Here is a 17,503-nt window from a genome sequence, read left to right on the forward strand (position 1 = left end):
GCTGTTACTGTGAGCTCTGTCTCCCCCTGCCGGAGCTCCGCGTCACTGCAGCTGCTCTGCTCACTCCGTCCTGCCCATTTTAGTCTGTCCCTGTCAGCTGTGAGGAATGTGCGACGCACATAGAGCAGCCCCCCATCTGAGGGTCCAGTCCACTACCTCCTCTGCAGTCTCCAGTCTCTTACTGGAACCATTCCTCCTTCTTCAGAGCTTCATTCCTTCTTCTTCTTCTTCCTCTACTGCTGATCGGTGAGTACACCTTCTCCTCCCGTACTTTAACGAGCAGTCAGAAAGTTGTAGCTGTGAGAGGATCCTGCTGTGTGGGGGCTGCATGTGTCCCCTCTTCTATTTTTACATGAGAGTCCTCCCAGAGCTGCACAACATCAGCCTGAGACCCACACAGCTCAGACTGTTCCAGGACAACACTGCAGCACAAACATGATATTAAAGCTAACTCTGAATATGATGATGTGAATGTTCAAACATCAGAGGAGAGCAGACTGGTGTTTATTCAGGGTCTGTGCTGCAGGCCTGATGGGACATTAGACAGGATGTTCACTGACATTTCACATAAACTGCTCTCACTGATACTGAGCTTTCTAAACATTTATATTAACATGTGCAGCTCCTGTCAGACACACACTCACCTCCAGACAGAACATGAATGAAGAGATGACTTCAACTTAAGTAAAATCAAAACAGCAAAAAATAATAAAATGAGCAAACAGTGCAGAGGTAACAACAGAAGATTTAAGATGTAATCATCGTTCCGGATATAAACCTGCCACGCCCCTAATTATGCAAAACTTGTAATCTTAATATCTTAAAAACTTACGAGTTTTAATAAATTCCCCCCGTACAGTGTGTGCTGATACAGAAATGAGCTATTAAGACCTGAAATGTTTTTTGAACCAGGCTGTAAACATGTTTATTTTAAAGATCGTCTTCTTTGAATGGGTGTGTATGTGGTTTCTGGTGCTTCTGCAGCCAGCCTCAAGTGGACACTCGAGGAACTGCGGTTTTTAGATCTTCGGCATGGGCTTCATCACCAAGACTGGAGGTTGCTGCTTGGGAGAAACGAAAATATGTCACGTCAGAAAATAGTGCTAACACAAAGAAGCTTCCTGACGGCAAATTAAAGATCTGACAAATGCCTCAGCATACATTAGCACTAACGCTAATGTCTGTGTCCGGTTTGTTAAAATAATCCCAATGACGTGGTAGAACTGAGCCGATCTGCTGCAGCTGATAGCCGTTCCACTTCTACTCTGATAATCCGGAGCACACAGCGCTGCAGGAGCCTCATTGGTTAACACAGCTGTCAATCATGACGTCACACCCCCTCTTTTTTCATCATAAATAACTGACTAAAGTAGAAGACAGCAACGTGAACACTGAGACATAAATAAGCATGGTAAGAACTAACTATAATGACAGAAACATGTTTGACAAACATTTATTTGCCTTGTGTTTGGATGGTACACTTTGACTCGCATCCCATCTGTTAACATGGAGGAGGCGGGGCTTATCACCTACTGTTTACTGCGGCCAGTCAGCAGTGGGAGCTGTAAATGTTTCGGTTTCACTCAGGGTGGCTTTTGTGCCATCCATGTTTTTATACAATCTGCACTATAAAACTTAAATATTATATCAAAGCAGCTGTGAGGATCTGTGAGGATCTTTGAGGATCTGTGAGTATCTGTGAGGATCTATTAGGATCTTTGAGGATCTGTGAGTATCTGTGAGGATCTTTGAAGATCTATGAGGATCTCTGAGGATCTTTTAGGATCTTTGAGGCTCTGTGAGTATCTGTGAGGATATTTGAGGATCTGTGAGTATCTGTGAAGATCTTTGAGGATCTGTGAGGATCTTTAAGGATCTGTGAGTGTCTGTGAGGATCTTTGAGGACATGTGAGGATCTGTGAGGATATTTGAGGATCTGTGAGTATCTGTGAGGATCTTTGAGGACCTGTGATGATCTGTGAGGATATTTGAGGATCTGGGAGGATCTTTGAGGATCTGTGAGGATCTGTGAGGATCTTTGAGGATGTTTGAGGATCTGTGAGGAGTGTTTGATGAGTGTGTAACTCTGCGGTTGTTAGCTAAGAGGCTAAATAAATGTAAAAATACATTAAAATAAAAACAATCTCAAATAAAGATCTATGTGGTCCACAAGGAGAGTGGCGAGTTCAGAATCATAGAAACAAAATAAAACTGATCCTGGTGTTCCCTTCAGACTTGGACCTCTTCTTCTTCCTCTTCTCATGTGTTCTCTAACCTCGCCCTCCTCTTCAAGGTGACCCAGCTGCAGGATGTCCTCTACCCCGGAGCTGTTACCCTTCCTCTTCTCCACGCTGCCCCCCCTCCCCTCCTCCTATCCCGGCGTCATGGAGCCAAACGTCACCTCCTGCCAGGAGTGGGAGCAGGCCCACCACCTCCTCTTCCATCTGGGGAACCTGTCCCTGCTGCTGGGCCTGATCATCCCCACCACCATGAGCCTGCACATGATCCTGCTGCGCCTGCTCCTCATGACAGGTCTGTACCACCCCCCCTCCATGAAGGCATGCCTGTGGAGATAATACAGGAGCTGTGGGCACAAACGACACAACACATCTCTACTCCTACTGAGACAGATGTCTGTGTTTTATCCCCAAAGAGTGCGGAGATTTAGATCTGCTACAGAGACAGATCTCTGAACCAGATCAGAGTCTGTGAGAGGCTCAGAGATCTCTGAACCAGATCAGAGTCTGTGAGAGGCTCAGACTCAGAGTGGAAACAGAACCTCCACATGTTTATCTTCTGCTCGGACGCAGAGTGGGGACAGGAAGGAGCAGGAATTATGGGTAACGTGGTTCATATTTTGACAGTTCATTTATTTATGTTCTGGAGCGATCTGGTCCCTGAGGGTCTCTGAAGAAACACAAACAGAGAGAGGGAGAGAGGGAGAAAGAGAGAGATACGTTCATCTTTAAAAACAACACGCTGAGTTTGATGGTAAAAGTTTGGATGACTCAGACTCTGATTAATGAAATAAAATACATTGAAAGCTCAAAATCTTGTGATAAAAACAGATATACAGTCATGCTTTCAGCTGTTGCATGAAAAAGAAAGAGAGTCAGTCAAATGAAAGACAACGTGAGGTGAGTAGAGTAGAGTAGAGTAGAGTATAACTTTATTGTCCCCTAGGGGCAATTCAAGATTGTGTGTTTTTTATAATTGTTAACCAGCTGCGTTAGATACTTGGCTCTGATTGGTCAAAATCTCTTGACAACAGTTATTAACTCTGAATAGCAAAGGTGAAGCCACAGATGACCTGATCACACGTCTCACATATCAGATCAATCCGCTTAAAGGGGTTTCTGTTCATGATTTCACCTCTGCTTCTTGACACTGTGACAAAAACGTTACTCTCATTCAGTTTGATGTTAATTCGACCTGCATGTACGCTAATAAGAACACTGCTGGTTGATGAAGCTGATTGGTCACAGCTGACGTCAGGACAGGAGGTGTGTTTGTGTTATTTTGTGACTTTTAGAACAAGACCTGTTAGTGGACTCACTTTGATCCATCAGGGACTCTTCTCAGATGCTGCAGCCTGTTCTCCTCCTGCAAGAGGAAGAGCTAACTAACTAATAACAATAGATCCTCCATGATAAAGGATCAATATATCTTGTGATCTTTGACCCTGACAGGCTGCGGTCTCTTCATCGCCTGGGCGACGCTGTACAGATGTAACCTGGACGTGATGGTGTGGAACGTGGTGTTTCTGGTGGTGAACTTCATGCACCTGTTCTTCCTCCTCTATAAACGCAGACCGGTGAGTCCCTCTTCTCCATCACTCGATCACACCTCAACGATTCCTCCGCCCACAGTCCGCTCAGTGTTCCTCCTGATGTAAATACAGACCCAACTGAGAGCAGACCGCGTCTCTGAAGCCTCAGTGTTGAGTGATTCATGGCTGCCTCTCACAGAGAGCACGTCCTCCTGGTTTGGTTCTTCTTCACGGTAATGAGATGCAGATCAAACCCACAGGATGTCAGGAGGGATTCAGTGTCAGAGAGGAGCCGTGGCCGATCCAACAGTCACAGCAGAGTATTTCTTAATGAGACAGGAGGGCTGCTCCTTTCTGTCAGCACTCCTGTACCAGTCTGATGTGTCCTCTTTCACATGAAGCAGCTGTCCTGAATCTGACGTCACATCTGTGTCTCTCTGTCTCAGATAAAGATCGACAGGGAGCTGCGGTCCGTCTACAGGCGTATGTTCGAGCCCCTCCATGTGAAGGAGGCTCTGTTTCAGCGGCTCACGGGACAGTTCTGCACCATCCAGACGCTGAAGAAAGGACAGGCCTACGCCGCCGAGGACAAGACGTCTGTGGATGAACGGCTCAGCATCCTCCTCAAAGGAAAGTACGTGATGTTAGTCAGAAGCTGGGTGCAGCTTTTATATGAAATATGATGTTGAATCAACGGGATATCAAAGTGTAGTCAGCAGGTAACCTAAGAGATAACACTCTCATTCCTCTGAACTTAAACCTCTGTGTTTGTGTGTGACAGGATGAAGGTTTCTTACAGAGGTCATTTCCTCCATAACATCTACACCAACTCCTTCATCGACTCTCCAGAGTTCAGGTCCACTGAGATGCACAGAGGAGAGAAGTTTCAGGTGCCCCTGCTTTCTCTCTTTTGTTCCCTTAACGTTGCAAACCTCTGATTTGCAGCTCATTTGTGTGTTTTCATTCACTCTGCGTGGGCGTGCAGAGAGCGGAGTGAGAGGCTGATCACTGTGTGCATGAAGCTTTCTCTGCTCCACTCATGTGTTTGCTTTTTGTCCCCAAAACCTGAAACATGTAGCAGAGGTTAAAAAAAAGCAAAGGTCCTCTTTGATTGAAGATTGATTATATAAAGAAATAAACTAACAAAGCCATCTGTGCTCTATAAATCTCCTTCTCATGAATGCGATGTTGATTGTTGGTGCGTCTCAGGTGACCATCATGGCCGAGGAGTACTGTAAGTTCCTGTGTTGGTCACGAGAGCGGCTCACCTACTTCCTGGAGTCGGACACCTTTCTGAACGAGGTGTTCAGGTACCTGATCGGGAAAGACATCACCAACAAGCTTTACTCTCTGAACGATCCAACCCTCAGTGACAAGGTGCGTTCAGGTGTCTGAATGTGAAATAAACACCTGAGGTATTGATTGATTATCAGAGAAGCTGATGATGATGATGATGATGATGATGATGATGATGGCTGTATCCCAGGCGGTGAAGAAGATGGACCGGCAGCCCAGCCTGTGCTCTCAGCTCTCCATGATGCAGATGAGGAACAGCATGGCGAGCACCAGCGACACCGACGACGTCCTGAACCAGATCCTACGAGGAGGATCAGCGGGCTCATCGCTCCGTAAGTCATCAGCCTGCAGAGCTTTGTTGGTCGCTGGTTCATAAGCGGCACAATGTACAACCCTGATTCCATAAGAGTTTGATTAAAAGTAGAGCAAAGGCGAGCTCCTGTTTCTGTTTCAGCTCGGTGATATCACTCAGTGTTAACAGAAAAAGAGAGAAAGCATCACAAACAACGAAAGAGAAACTCTGTGATAATAAATATACAAATATAAGTGTTTGTTGTGTTGAGGACTAAAAGCAGCTGCAGAGGAGAGCAGCTCTTCAGGATGCATTAGAGCAGTTTGAATGCAGAGGCTGTTAGTGCTAATGGAAGCTCTTCCTGCTCCTCATTATCTGCTCACCTCTCACCCTGCATGCTCAGGATGCTTTATGAACATGCTCTTATTATAACCCCCCTCAGTGTGAATTGTTTGGTGACATGTGAGCCCTTCTGAGGCTGTTTGAAATAACAACACATTCATGTTTGGAGCACATCATGGATTCATATTTACTTGTGTTTTTAGAAAAATCCCCAGGAAACAGGACCTCTGCAAAGATGAAGCCCATCGCTGAAGGTCTGGAGGACGATGTTTTTGAGGTTTCTACTCCAGCTAAGTCTGCTCACCTGGGCAGCAGCTCCAGTGAAGAGGTGTAGGGGGCATTATCTGCCTTTGTGTTGGCTGATAAGTAAGAACCAAAGCCAGTTTAACAAAGTTCAAATGTATGTTTGTGTTTCTCTAGAACTGTTTTTAAGTGATATAGTTTAGTGTTTCTTCACACACTCTTTGAGATGGTTGCACATGTTCAAAGATGTTTTTGTCTCTTTTCGTGTCGGACACGTCAATCCTCCGGAAGTCAGATGGTGTTTGTAAATAATGTAACAAAGAGTACAGTCTGGACCTGTGTGGAGATAATGTTTTTTTTTTAATTGACTGATTGAGGATGAACTGCTTCACGGTGGTGTGATAGTTAGCACTGTTACCTCACAGCAGGAAGGTTGCTGGTCTGCATTCGGACAGGGTTCTCTCCATGTGGTGTTTGCATGTACTCCCCATGCATACATGGGTTCATCCTGAGTACTCTGGTTTCTTCTCACAGTCCAAAGACATGCTTTAAATAAAAAGGCAGATATGTCTCTGTGTGATAGGAGGCCCACTAGAGATGTCTCTGTGTTTCCTGCTGACAACGGCAAAATATGTTGTGGAATAACTTTTAAGCATTTTACCCAGATAAAGACATCTTATGTGGGGTTATCAGATCCATGGATCGTGTGAAAGTTTGCATTCAACCAACTCATGATGTTGCAACGTTATCTAAAACACACCTTTCCTCTTTAGCACTTGCAGTCCCTTACCCTGACTCACCTGCAACAGAAAGTCTCTCTGATACCTGAAACTCTGACAAAGGTTTACACTTTATCCTTTGTCTCTGTGTCAGCCTTGAGATTAGCTGGTGACCTGTTCAGGTGTGACCCCGCCTTTCACCCAATTACAGCTGAGACCCCTCCCCTTTGACTTTCTTCAGCATCTCACAGACGAGGATGTTAAATACATAGTCGACACTTAACAACCATCAGTTTTGTTACAATGTGCAGTTCTCTCAGTGTGTTTAAAGAATCGGTTTGATTTCATTTTCATTGTATAAATACATTTTTCTGTTTCAAAGATCACAGCTGTAACAACTTTCACAGAGAGGCTTTGTTAGTTGGAGTTTCTGCTGGAGGAATAATGTGCACGTGTTTTCATTCAACATGTAGAGAGAAACGTCTCACAGTTTGATTCATGTTTAATTTCTAAGTTTTTATTGTGATTCACAGCTGTGTTACATTACATTATAAAAACATCAACACTTATCCTTCTCCGTGTTTTGCTCCTTTGGCTGAGTTTCAAAGTCAGGGTCAAAGTGTGATGGTGGATTTGTAGTAGTACTGCGCCCCCCTGTGGCCATAGTGTGCACAACATGCTTGAGTTTTTACTGTCAGAAAGTAGACTTATATTAATATTTAAATATAGAGACACTCTGTAGAAGTACTAAAGCAGGGATCTGATATTAAAGAACTTGTCAGGTTATAAGGGACGACCGATGAGGATAAAATATTCTCTGTATGAAAAAATCGACAAAGCAAGTTTATTTATGAGCACAATTCAGCAACAAGTCAATTCAAAGTGATTCTTAGGAACCATAAAAACATCATGAAAAAGGGAAAAAACCCTCTTACTTCTTATTTTTGTGATTCAGTTTTTATTTTTCTTGTTCAATATTTTTAAAGCTGAATTAGGTGTACAGGTTTATTTATTTTTCCATTACCTGGCCGGATTGAATTCGGATTATTTAAACTTCATTACAACAGGGATTTATTTCTCAACAGCAAAGTTTTTCCGATGATATCCTGATCTCACATCAAATCAACAAGAAAAAACAACAAGAGTTTTGTTTGTTTTTCTATTTTCTTTTAGTAAAGTGTATCTGTTGTGTCCATGCACTTTTTTTTTTTCAAATAAAGTTGAATTTAGAAAATGTAATAAGCTGTTTATGAAGTATCTCTTCATCAGTTTTATTGGTAGTTTACCAGAAATGTTAGACATAGTGTATTTTTAAAACATTCCTCTTTAAATATGACATTTTATTAAGAGTATAATACCTCAAATTAAATTAAAGCTCCTGTGAGGAGTTTTCAGCTGGTTATGAAACAGACTTGAATTTATCCTGATGACCTACAAAAGCAAACAAGACCATGAGCAGGATGACTGATTATTCCTTTAGTTATTTTTTTATGTCTTAAACCATGGGTTCCCAAACTTTTCAGCCCACGGCCCCCAAAATTTAGGTGCCAAAGACTCACGACCCCCACTGTCCCTTGATGTAATTGAATGTTGCTTCATACTTCATTTAGCTAGTCTGCAGAAAATTAGCCTAGCTGCAATAACATGTGGCTGTGTTTCCTGTGCTGTTATGAATTAAGCTGCTGCTACTGATGCTGTTGTCGATAGGGTTGCCAACTGTCCCGTATTAGCCGGGACATCCCATATATTGGGCTAAATTGGTTTGTTTCATACGGGACCTCGATTGTCCCGTATACTGACTATTAACTCTTGTAAATACAGCAGACTGCACTCTACAGATCCCAGATCAGATAAAACGGCAGTGGCGGATCATGTGCCAATCACACTGCCTGTCATCCAACGACAGAGGATTTTCTCTCTAAAGGGCAATAAATGGTCAGACTCAAGAAACAGATGCAGCACAGAGCTGATCAAAAATGAACTTCAAATATCTTTAAACTGTGACTTTTCATTTTTCTGACTTCTCTCTGGCTGTGCAAAAGGACAAAAGACTGCTTGAGTCAGTCAAGGATGAAAAAAGTACATTAGGTGAGTCATACTCCTCTTTTGCATTTCATTTTTCTTTTGCCTGTTTTTTGATGTAAAGAGCCAAATTGTGGTTTCTTTGAGGTTTATTCCTATGAGGTTACATAATGATACAGTAAGGATTAAAGGGAATATACACACTTTCTGCAGTTCCAGTTGAATCAGAATATGATTATATATGCTGAATTCACACATCATGCTCACACCGTGCACCTGTCCCCTATTTAGTAGTGAGAAAGTTGGCAACCCTAGTTCACCATATATTTACAATGGGAAAAATATGCAATTTTAGATTACTGACAATGTTTTAAAAAAAAAATCTGGAAGACTTCTGGTGATCCCCAGGGGGTCCCCCACTTTCGGAACCCCTGTCTTGAACTACTGAGACGGGTAATACTGATGTAGATAATATAAATATGTAATTTAAATAACTTAACTTATTCTTTTATGATGATAAAACATGTGATTGTGTGTATACTGTTTTATTTAAATGAGACTTCACATTTTACAGCTCTGTTTCAGTCACTACCGGTCACTACACCCCGGTTACCTTTAGAACTACATTACCCACAGTGCATTGCGCGCGATTGTCATCACAACAGGAAGTGCCAGAGACTGGGCGATACTGTTTGAAGTGTGAGAGCAGAGCAGGAAAATATGAGCGGACTGTAAAATCTGAGGCACGGTTCCTCCTCAGGCCGACAGACAGCGCCCATGGACGGGCCTCAGGAGCTACACACCGCCATCAAGAGCTCCTAAACGCGCCGAGAGAGGCCCCTTCCCCACGATTCTTCCCGGTGGATCGCTCACCTATGATGGAACGGGCGATGGAGCAACTAAACGTACAGCTGAACCGGCTGACCCGCTCCCTGCGCCGGGCCAGGACCGTGGAACTCCCGGAAGGTGAGGAGCTCCGGGACGGGGAGGTGTTAGCCTAAAGGGGGGGGGGGTGCGGTTGCAGGGTTTAACGATGATAATACAGGTGAATAAGGTGTCCGAGCAGCTTCTCCGGCCTCTGTACACACACACACAAACACACACACTGATATAAATGTACAGCCTGAGGGGACAGTGTATCATGGATTCATATAACACTAAATGATCAGCTGTGAGGAGCATGCAACACACAGGCTCAGTGTTTGGGTCCAGTCTGACTCATGAAGGCTCATTTCCGCCTCTGTGATGGAGACAAACATCAACAATAAGACTCCAACATGACTCAATGTGACCAGATCAGGAGCTCAGGTTGGGGAACTCTCTTTTAATAAAGGTTTATATTATTATATTAAGAATTAATGCAACAAAAATAAAAGATTCATCACAATTTAAGGACACATGTCAAACAAATCTAAATCTAAATAGGGAGCATTATCTCATGACACTGACTTTATATCTGCTTAAATTAGTTTGTTTTATTCTACTGAGCTTTAAAAGTGAACACACAGACAGACATGACCTGTGCATGTTCAGTTTGTTTCTAAAGTCCTCTGTTTGTTCCTCTTCAGATAATGAGACTGCTGTGTACACACTGATGCCGATGGTAATGGCTGACCAGCACAGGTGAGCATCAACCTGCACTGTAGGAGAGTATTAACGCTGCTGTACTTCAGTTTCATTGATGAAGTAGATACATGAACAGTTTCCTGTGTACCTGTTTGATGCAGCAGTAACTGACTCATCATGTTTCAGTCTGTTGATTTGTCTCGCCCTACCTCTGTTGAAGGTCTGTGTCCGAGCTCCTGCTCAACTCAAAGTTTGATGTGAACTACGCCTTTGGTCGGGTGAAGAGAAGTCTGCTGCACATCGCTGCCAAGTAAGAAACGCTCCTCAGCTGAACCCTCCTGACCCTCAGAGAAAGCGCTCCACCAGGGGCCGAGCTCAGGTTTCTGATCACTGTGGGGTTGTTTCTCTGAACATCATCCAGTGAGTCTCAGCTGCTGGAGGATCGTCTCGTTCAGGTTGTGAGAGACAGGATTTATATTTTGGACTTTGTCTCAGCAGCTAAAATGAAAACATAATGAATCAGGTGTTGATAATCTGGAGTAAGGAGGATGGTGTGTTTGCAGTTGAAGTCATCAGACGTCATTTCTTGGTGTTGTTCTGTGGATCACCTGAGCAAGAAGAAAGGTGTGAGGTGAACATGCTTTCCTCCTCTGGCTGAGGAGTTAAAGAAGTGGGGATAATTCAGTGTTTTACTTTGTTGGAAGAATTTATCACACCCACACAGAGCTGAAACTCACACAGGCATCGTTAAAACAACATTACAGTTTAATTCAATTTAAAGTTCATCTTATTTCAGGCTGTTGTTAAACTTACAGACTTCTCCTTGTGACCCTGTGACCCCGTGACGTCTGACAGAGAAATAAACCAACTCTATGTTAATGTAAGGAATGTCTGTTCACCTGCAGTCAGCTGTTCTCTGTGTCTCCTCAGCTGTGGATCGGTGGAGTGTCTCGTCCTGCTGCTGAAGAGAGGAGCTAACCCGAACTACCAGGACATCTCAGGCTGCACCCCACTGCACCTCGCTGCCAGGAACGGGTACGAGCCTCACGCCACCTCTGACCTCTGGTCACATGATGGTGATGAGTTCAATTCATGTTCACAGTCTCTTAACACCAGTGAGTGCATGTTTCAACACCCCAGGATCTCAGAGTACATCAAAAGCTTTCACTGCACACGAAACACACATTCACCTACTAACATATATGTAGACACAGGTTTAGAAATAGGTTTAACATTTTTAAGTTGCTCTTTAGATTTCTAAAACAAGCAGTCTTGACACTGGCTGTAATGTTCACGGAACATGCTCACAAACATCCTTGATGCAGCGGTTGCTGGTTCAACTCCCAGCCACCATCCTTTGCTGCAAGTCTTCCCCCACTCTCTGCTCCGTCCCTCTTCAGCTGTCCAAGCTGATAAAAAGGATAATTTTTCTTTCTTTCTTTCTTTCTTTCTTTCTTTAGGAAGTTAAACCTAAATTTCGGTTGACCTAGTGACAGGCAAAGAGGTGGAGTTGAGGCCTTTAGCTTCCTAGCTAACAGCTGCAGTGTCCCGCCTGTCAGTAAAATTAGCCACGCCCCTAATTATGCTAAATGTGTAATTTGAACTTTCTCGTGTACAGTCTTTGGCTTCAGTCACTAAATTGTGGCTTGTGTCCAGACCAGGACCCAGATTTTGTCTTACCCTGGGTTATGTTATTATTATTTGACATCAACAAAACTTATCAAAAACAACTCATTGCACTAAGTAGGCTAACTTTAGTGTCTCACTTACTTTACTGGGTGCAGCCATAGACTGTAGTATAAATGGATGTAGTCTCCCATCTTTTTCTGAAGCCCTGTTTTGAAGCTGATCGTCGGCGGGTGCCATATTGGAAATGCTGAACTCAACCTAACTTCTGTGGAGCTAGTGTGAGGTAAAGAGGCGGGCCTTTAGCCTCCTCGCTAACAGCTACAGTGTTCCCGCCTGCCAATCAAGTCAGCTATGTCCTTATTTGGGCAAAACTCGTAAGTTTAATATCTTAAAAAATGAGTTATAAAAAGATTCCCTACGTACAGTGTGTACTGATAGAGAAACAAGCTATTCAGACCTTCAATGTTTTTTGAACCAGGCTGTAAACATGTTTATTTAAAGATTGGCTCTGTGAATGGGTGTGTATGTGGTTTCCTGTCCTTCTGTAGCTAGCCTCTAGTGGACACTCGAGGAACTGCAGTTTTAAACAGTACCACATCAGCTTCATCTCTCTTGATTGGAGGTTCCCACTTGATTCAGACACAACTTAGATTGATCTGATTGTTTTAAGTTATGACTTCAGACTGCAGACTTCAGATCCTGACTCATGACACTCTGCTCCCTCAGACAGAAGAAGTGTATGGGCAGACTGCTGGAATATAATGCTGACGTCAACATCTGCAACAACGAGGGCCTGACTGCTGTGAGTCCAGCTGTGATTGAAGTCTTCGGATTCTGTAGATTCACCTGATCAGTGTTTGAACATCGTTCTGGGTGTACCTGTGATGTTTGTCAGTGCAGTGATCTCTGTCCCTGTGATTCGGCTGCAGATCCACTGGCTGGCAGTGAACGGGCGGACTGAGCTCCTCCATGATCTGGTCCAGCACGTGTCCAACGTGGACGTGGAGGACGCCATGGGACAGACGGCTCTGCATGTAGCCTGTCAGAATGGACACAAGACCGTGAGACTATTTATTATTTAAATATGAAACATTATTAAATCCTATTCTGCAACATGTTATTAACTGTTTATTACTTCCTGTCAGACGGTGTTGTGTTTGCTGGATAGTGGAGCTGACATCAACCGACCCAACGTCTCTGGAGCCACGCCCCTGTACTTCGCCTGCAGGTGATTACAACGTTGCAGAGTCATCATGTCATGTTTGATTAGATACCGACAGACTCAGGTTGTTATTATAAGAGACAACATCACAGAAAAGATCCCTGAAGAGAGAGAGAGAGAGAGAAAACGAGGGAGAGAGAGAGAGGGAAAACGAGGGAGAGAGAGAGAGAAAACGAGGGAGAGAGTGAGAGAAGGAGGGAGAGAGAGAGAGAGAGAGAGAGAGAGAGAGAGAGAGAGAGCGCGTGAGAGAGCGCACGTGCACGCAGACGCACACACACACACACACACACACACACACACACACACACACACACTGAGGAGGTGTGTGCTCCCCTGCTCTCTCGTCTTTGACTTGCCTTCGTTCCTTTCTGCAGTCACGGTCAGAGAGACACGGCTCAGATCCTGCTCTCTCGAGGAGCCAAATACCTGGCTGACAAAAACGGGATCACTCCTCTGGATCTGTGTGTGCAGGTGAGCACTTCATCGCTGAGTTACAAACACTGCTGTTCTTTATTAACCTCAGTCAAATCATGTGGTTCCTGTCCCTGTGTGTGTGTGTGTGTGTGTGTGTGTGTGTGTGTGTGTGTGTGTGTGTGTGTGTGTGTGTGTGTGTGTGTGTGTGTGTGTGTGTATGTGTGTGTGTATGTGTGTATATGTGTGTGTGTGTGTGTGTGTGTGTGTGTGCGCGCGCGCGTGCGTGTGCGTGTGTGTGTGCGCCTGTGTGCACGTGCAGGGAGGATACGGGGAAACCTGTGAGATCCTGATCCAGCATCACGGCAGACTGTTCCAGACGCTCATCCAGATGACTCAGAACGATGATATCAAGGAGAACATGGTGAGGTCTTCCACATCTTCACTCCTCTTCCTCTTCCTCTGAGAGAACCCGTCTTTATAATTTAATAAACTGAGCACGATGAAGACGAGTTCTGAGATCTGAAACACACAAGAGAAATATCTTTCTGTTAGACTCCAGAATATAAGATGTCCCCAAACAGGCATAGTTTGATATTCATAAAACTTAATACAACATGTAAATAAAATGGTCACTCAGAGTTTCAGTGAACGAGAAGACAAAGAGACAGAAACAAAGATGATAGAGATCTTATATTTCAACAAACAGTTCTATCTCAGATATTTACCCCGCCTCCATGAGACTTAGAGATGCTCCACTTTTGGATCTTTGAAGAACTTTCCGTCACTTCATAGATTTAAAACTGGTTCACTAAAGGAAGATGTTTTCACATGTCAGAGAACTAAAACATGATGTAGATACAGCGTTTCTATTAAGGAGAACTCTTTAAGGATGAGGAACTGAAGCTTAAACAATGCAAGAGGTTAAAAAGAATACACGTAAATGAAGCAATAAATCATTGATTAAGAGGTTTTTCCAGGGTAAATAAAAATATAAAATAAATAAATAAAAATGGATAAGTAAATAAAATTATTAAAAGGACAATAAAAGAGGTTTTCAGAATAAGAGGACGACATCACATCGGGAAAATTTGAAATAGTGAAAAGGATAAATTAAGAATGTTAAAATAATAAATAAATAAATACATTAAAATAATAAATAATAAATTAGTTGGATAAAAACTAAAAATAATAAAAAAGCTGTAGATGAATAGTGAGTCTGTGGTTATCATTAGGTCTAGAAGTTTTAATTCAGTGTGGATCTGAAGTATAGGGACCATCTTTTATTCAGAGTGACCAGAAGAGACATCCCGACCTGGTGTGTTCTGTTGGTTATATAAGTGTGAATGTGTGTGTGTGTGTGTGTGTGTGTGTGTGTGTGTGTGTGTGTGTGTGTGTGTGTGTGTGTGTGTGTGTGTGTGTTTGTGTGTTTGTGTAGCTCAGGCAGGTTCTGGAGCACGTCTCTCAGCAGAGCGACAGTCACTATCAGAGGATCTTAACCAGCCTCGCTGAGGTCGCTACGACCAACGGACACAAGCTGCTCAGGTGAGATTCACCTCTCTGCTTTCTGTCTCTGAAGACGATCACATGATAAATATAACTTTCTCTCCATAATCTTTAAACTCAAACTCATAATGTGCCAATTTGAGTTGAACTCAGACTTTAATAGATAGGTATCATTTAACAGATATGAAGTCTGGATGTGGTCTGCCCTGACTGAGCAGCAGTTTGACCTTTTCAAAGATGTGTTTCTGAACTTTGCAGCAGAGTTAGCGTCTCTTTTTAATCCTAAAGTATTGGAGATGTTCCTACAGTATCTGCAGACATCAGTCATAGATGTAAAGAGTGTCTCCTCTTCTCCCTCCACCTCTCCTCTCAGCCTGTCCAGCAGTTACGAAGCTCAGATGAAGAGTTTGCTGAGAATCGTTCGTATTTTCTGTCACGTGTTTCGTCTCGGTCCTTCATCCCCGAGCAACGGCAATGACATGGGCTACAACGGCAACAAGACGCCTCGCAGCCAGGTGTTCAAGGTCAGCATGATGTTTATATTTATAAAAGATAAGAGAAAATGAACTCCTGTAAGCTTGTTGAGTTATTGTGCTCCCAATCAATTTACGTCAGTTATTCTGAAACACTTTGCTTTTCTAACTCAGTTAGAAAAAAGGGATCTGCTTTTTATTATTCAAGGAATCATCAGAACACCAAATATCACAAATGATATGAAACGATTATTATAAAATTAAACAAATTCTTTGAATAAATGAGAAAGTTTACAAAAGAAAATAAGATAAACTGATATTTCCTTACAGCCGAATTCAAAACAGATTAAACTGTTTAAAAAATATAAAACCAGACGTGTTATTATTATATTCAGATAAATGAACTCAAACATAACAATAAGAAAAGATACAAATGTTAAATCAGGAGAAAAATGAAGCAACATTTCACTTTGCTTAAAATTAGCTTAATTTTTTCATTAAATGATAAAAATGTCAGTTTAACACTAATTTTTTTGTCTTTGCATTATTTCAAATTAAAGACTTAAAATGATTTACAGACGTCAGATTCTGTTTTTTTTTTAACAGCGTCCCAAATGTAAACAATGTAAACCATTGCCTCCCTCACTCCATATCCTTTTTTTGCATTTTGCACAAAATGAAGTAATCATCATGCATACATTCAACATGAGTCAGTTCAGTTTCATTCAATTTATTTATCATATATATTAGAAGTGCATGGTACAGTCAGTGCATTGAGTGCATGTTGCTCTGACAGCTTCTTCTCTCTTGAAATGTAAAAAAATAAAATCATCAAATGAAAAAAAAAGATAACAATAAAGACTTTATAAAACAATGATGGTGAAGAAGAAAAGTGAAGCTCTGACTTCTGATTACCAAAAATCACAACTGGATTTAGAATGAGTTGTGTTCCCTTGCTGTAGTGTGGCCAGCATGTTGAAGCACAGACTGTGTAAAACATAAAACATCCTAACTTCCAGCTAATCTAGAAACGGGTACAAAGGTGCGCTTGAGGCCTACAGCACGCTCACCTGTCAATCAGTTCAGCCACGCCCCCTGATCATGTCTCATGCCAGAGATGCTGGATATAAATCAGGCTGAGAGGTTATCGGCCTGAAACACAGAATGTTTTATTATTAAATGATCATCAGGAGCAGATTTGATCAGGTGTTGGTATCAGCTAGGGAAATGTCCACATCATGCATCCCTCCACATTCTGCACACCTCTTACATAATCTACACAGATGAGTAATATAACCTCCCTCCATCACGCTCCTGAGCGGCTGTCATAAATACAGAAATGAGCTGCAGAGACTGAGGCTGTTTGTTTTGTTCCACTGCTTACGTATGAAACTCTGCTGTATGAACGGACCTCTTAGTTCAGGCTCTAACACGGTCTCCTCTGCTCCTGGATCCAGTCTCAAGCCGACGCTTCAGGCTACAGCTTCATGCACTTCTGTGTTTGGCTTCATTTTCAGGTTTCTGCTTGAGTCACAGACAGACAGCTCAGCTCTGACCTGCTGAAAGAATGATCTCTCTATCTGCTGGATTCTTTATTTTCATGCATTCAGAAATCAAAGTTTAAAGGGTTAACGCTTCATTTGGAGGTCTTTCATGAGAACAACATGCACACACTTGTGTATACGTCAATATGTATGCATGATCCCCTCCAGGAAGATAATAAATATTGATTCCATTGGTGTGTTTCACAGAAGGAGGTAAAGATGGTCCAAAAAGACGGCTGTCCCTGGACAGGTTCTGCTGTCCTAGATGTGAGCTCATCATTTATTACCATTCAAAGTCGATTTCTTAAACTCATGAGTGTCAAGTACAGACGGGTGACAAAGTTAAGGAAGAAGTCGAGTCTGAGAGCACGCAGTGAGGGGATGTGGAGGCTTCGGATCTCTCTATGGGAGGTTTTAGAAACAGACAGCTCTCCAGCATCAACACCAAAACTCCAACAAGCACTGGAGC

The 17,503-nt window shown here is 42.8% G+C and overlaps 2 protein-coding genes across 4 annotated transcripts in view; both read left to right on the forward strand.

Annotated features, from left to right (window-relative positions):
• bves (blood vessel epicardial substance) lies at window positions 1-7,230 on the forward strand. Its single transcript, XM_034698798.1, has 8 exons — window positions 1-246; window positions 2,294-2,532; window positions 3,690-3,814; window positions 4,216-4,403; window positions 4,551-4,659; window positions 4,979-5,146; window positions 5,256-5,397; window positions 5,903-7,230. The coding sequence occupies exons 2-8, from the start codon at window positions 2,310-2,312 to the stop codon at window positions 6,031-6,033; spliced, it is 1,086 nt and encodes a 361-aa protein (XP_034554689.1). The 5' UTR covers window positions 1-246; window positions 2,294-2,309; the 3' UTR covers window positions 6,034-7,230.
• Window positions 7,231-9,343: 2,113 nt separating this feature from the next.
• Window positions 9,344-17,503, forward strand: part of hace1 (HECT domain and ankyrin repeat containing E3 ubiquitin protein ligase 1) — a 28,534-nt gene continuing 20,374 nt past the window's right edge. For 2 of the 3 annotated variants that reach the window (XR_004633352.1, XM_034698382.1), the window contains exons 1-12: window positions 9,344-9,649; window positions 10,252-10,306; window positions 10,470-10,559; window positions 11,180-11,284; window positions 12,605-12,680; window positions 12,808-12,939; window positions 13,024-13,106; window positions 13,475-13,571; window positions 13,834-13,935; window positions 14,950-15,056; window positions 15,391-15,541; window positions 17,242-17,301. Coding sequence is in view for 2 of the 3 variants with exons in the window: in XM_034698382.1 (XP_034554273.1) it covers window positions 9,559-9,649; window positions 10,252-10,306; window positions 10,470-10,559; window positions 11,180-11,284; window positions 12,605-12,680; window positions 12,808-12,939; window positions 13,024-13,106; window positions 13,475-13,571; window positions 13,834-13,935; window positions 14,950-15,056; window positions 15,391-15,541; window positions 17,242-17,301 (1,149 nt within the window). In the remaining variant the exon portion in view is untranslated. The remainder of the gene's footprint in view (window positions 9,650-10,251; window positions 10,307-10,469; window positions 10,560-11,179; window positions 11,285-12,604; window positions 12,681-12,807; window positions 12,940-13,023; window positions 13,107-13,474; window positions 13,572-13,833; window positions 13,936-14,949; window positions 15,057-15,390; window positions 15,542-17,241; window positions 17,302-17,503) is intronic. The other variant, XM_034698383.1, reaches the window with a different exon arrangement.

The sequence above is a fragment of the Notolabrus celidotus genome, chromosome 12, assembly GCF_009762535.1.
Source record: "Notolabrus celidotus isolate fNotCel1 chromosome 12, fNotCel1.pri, whole genome shotgun sequence".
NCBI classification, from domain to species: domain Eukaryota; kingdom Metazoa; phylum Chordata; class Actinopteri; order Labriformes; family Labridae; genus Notolabrus; species Notolabrus celidotus.

Excerpts from the sequence above, each read along its gene's own strand:
- bves (XM_034698798.1), top strand. The coding sequence starts at position 2,310 with ATGTCCTCTACCCCGGAGCTGTTACCCTTCCTCTTCTCCACGCTGCCC. Across the intron at positions 4,404-4,550 it reads AGCATCCTCCTCAAAGGAAA|GATGAAGGTTTCTTACAGAG; the intron begins GTACGTGATGTT and ends TGTGTGTGACAG. Across the intron at positions 5,147-5,255 it reads ATCCAACCCTCAGTGACAAG|GCGGTGAAGAAGATGGACCG; the intron begins GTGCGTTCAGGT and ends GCTGTATCCCAG.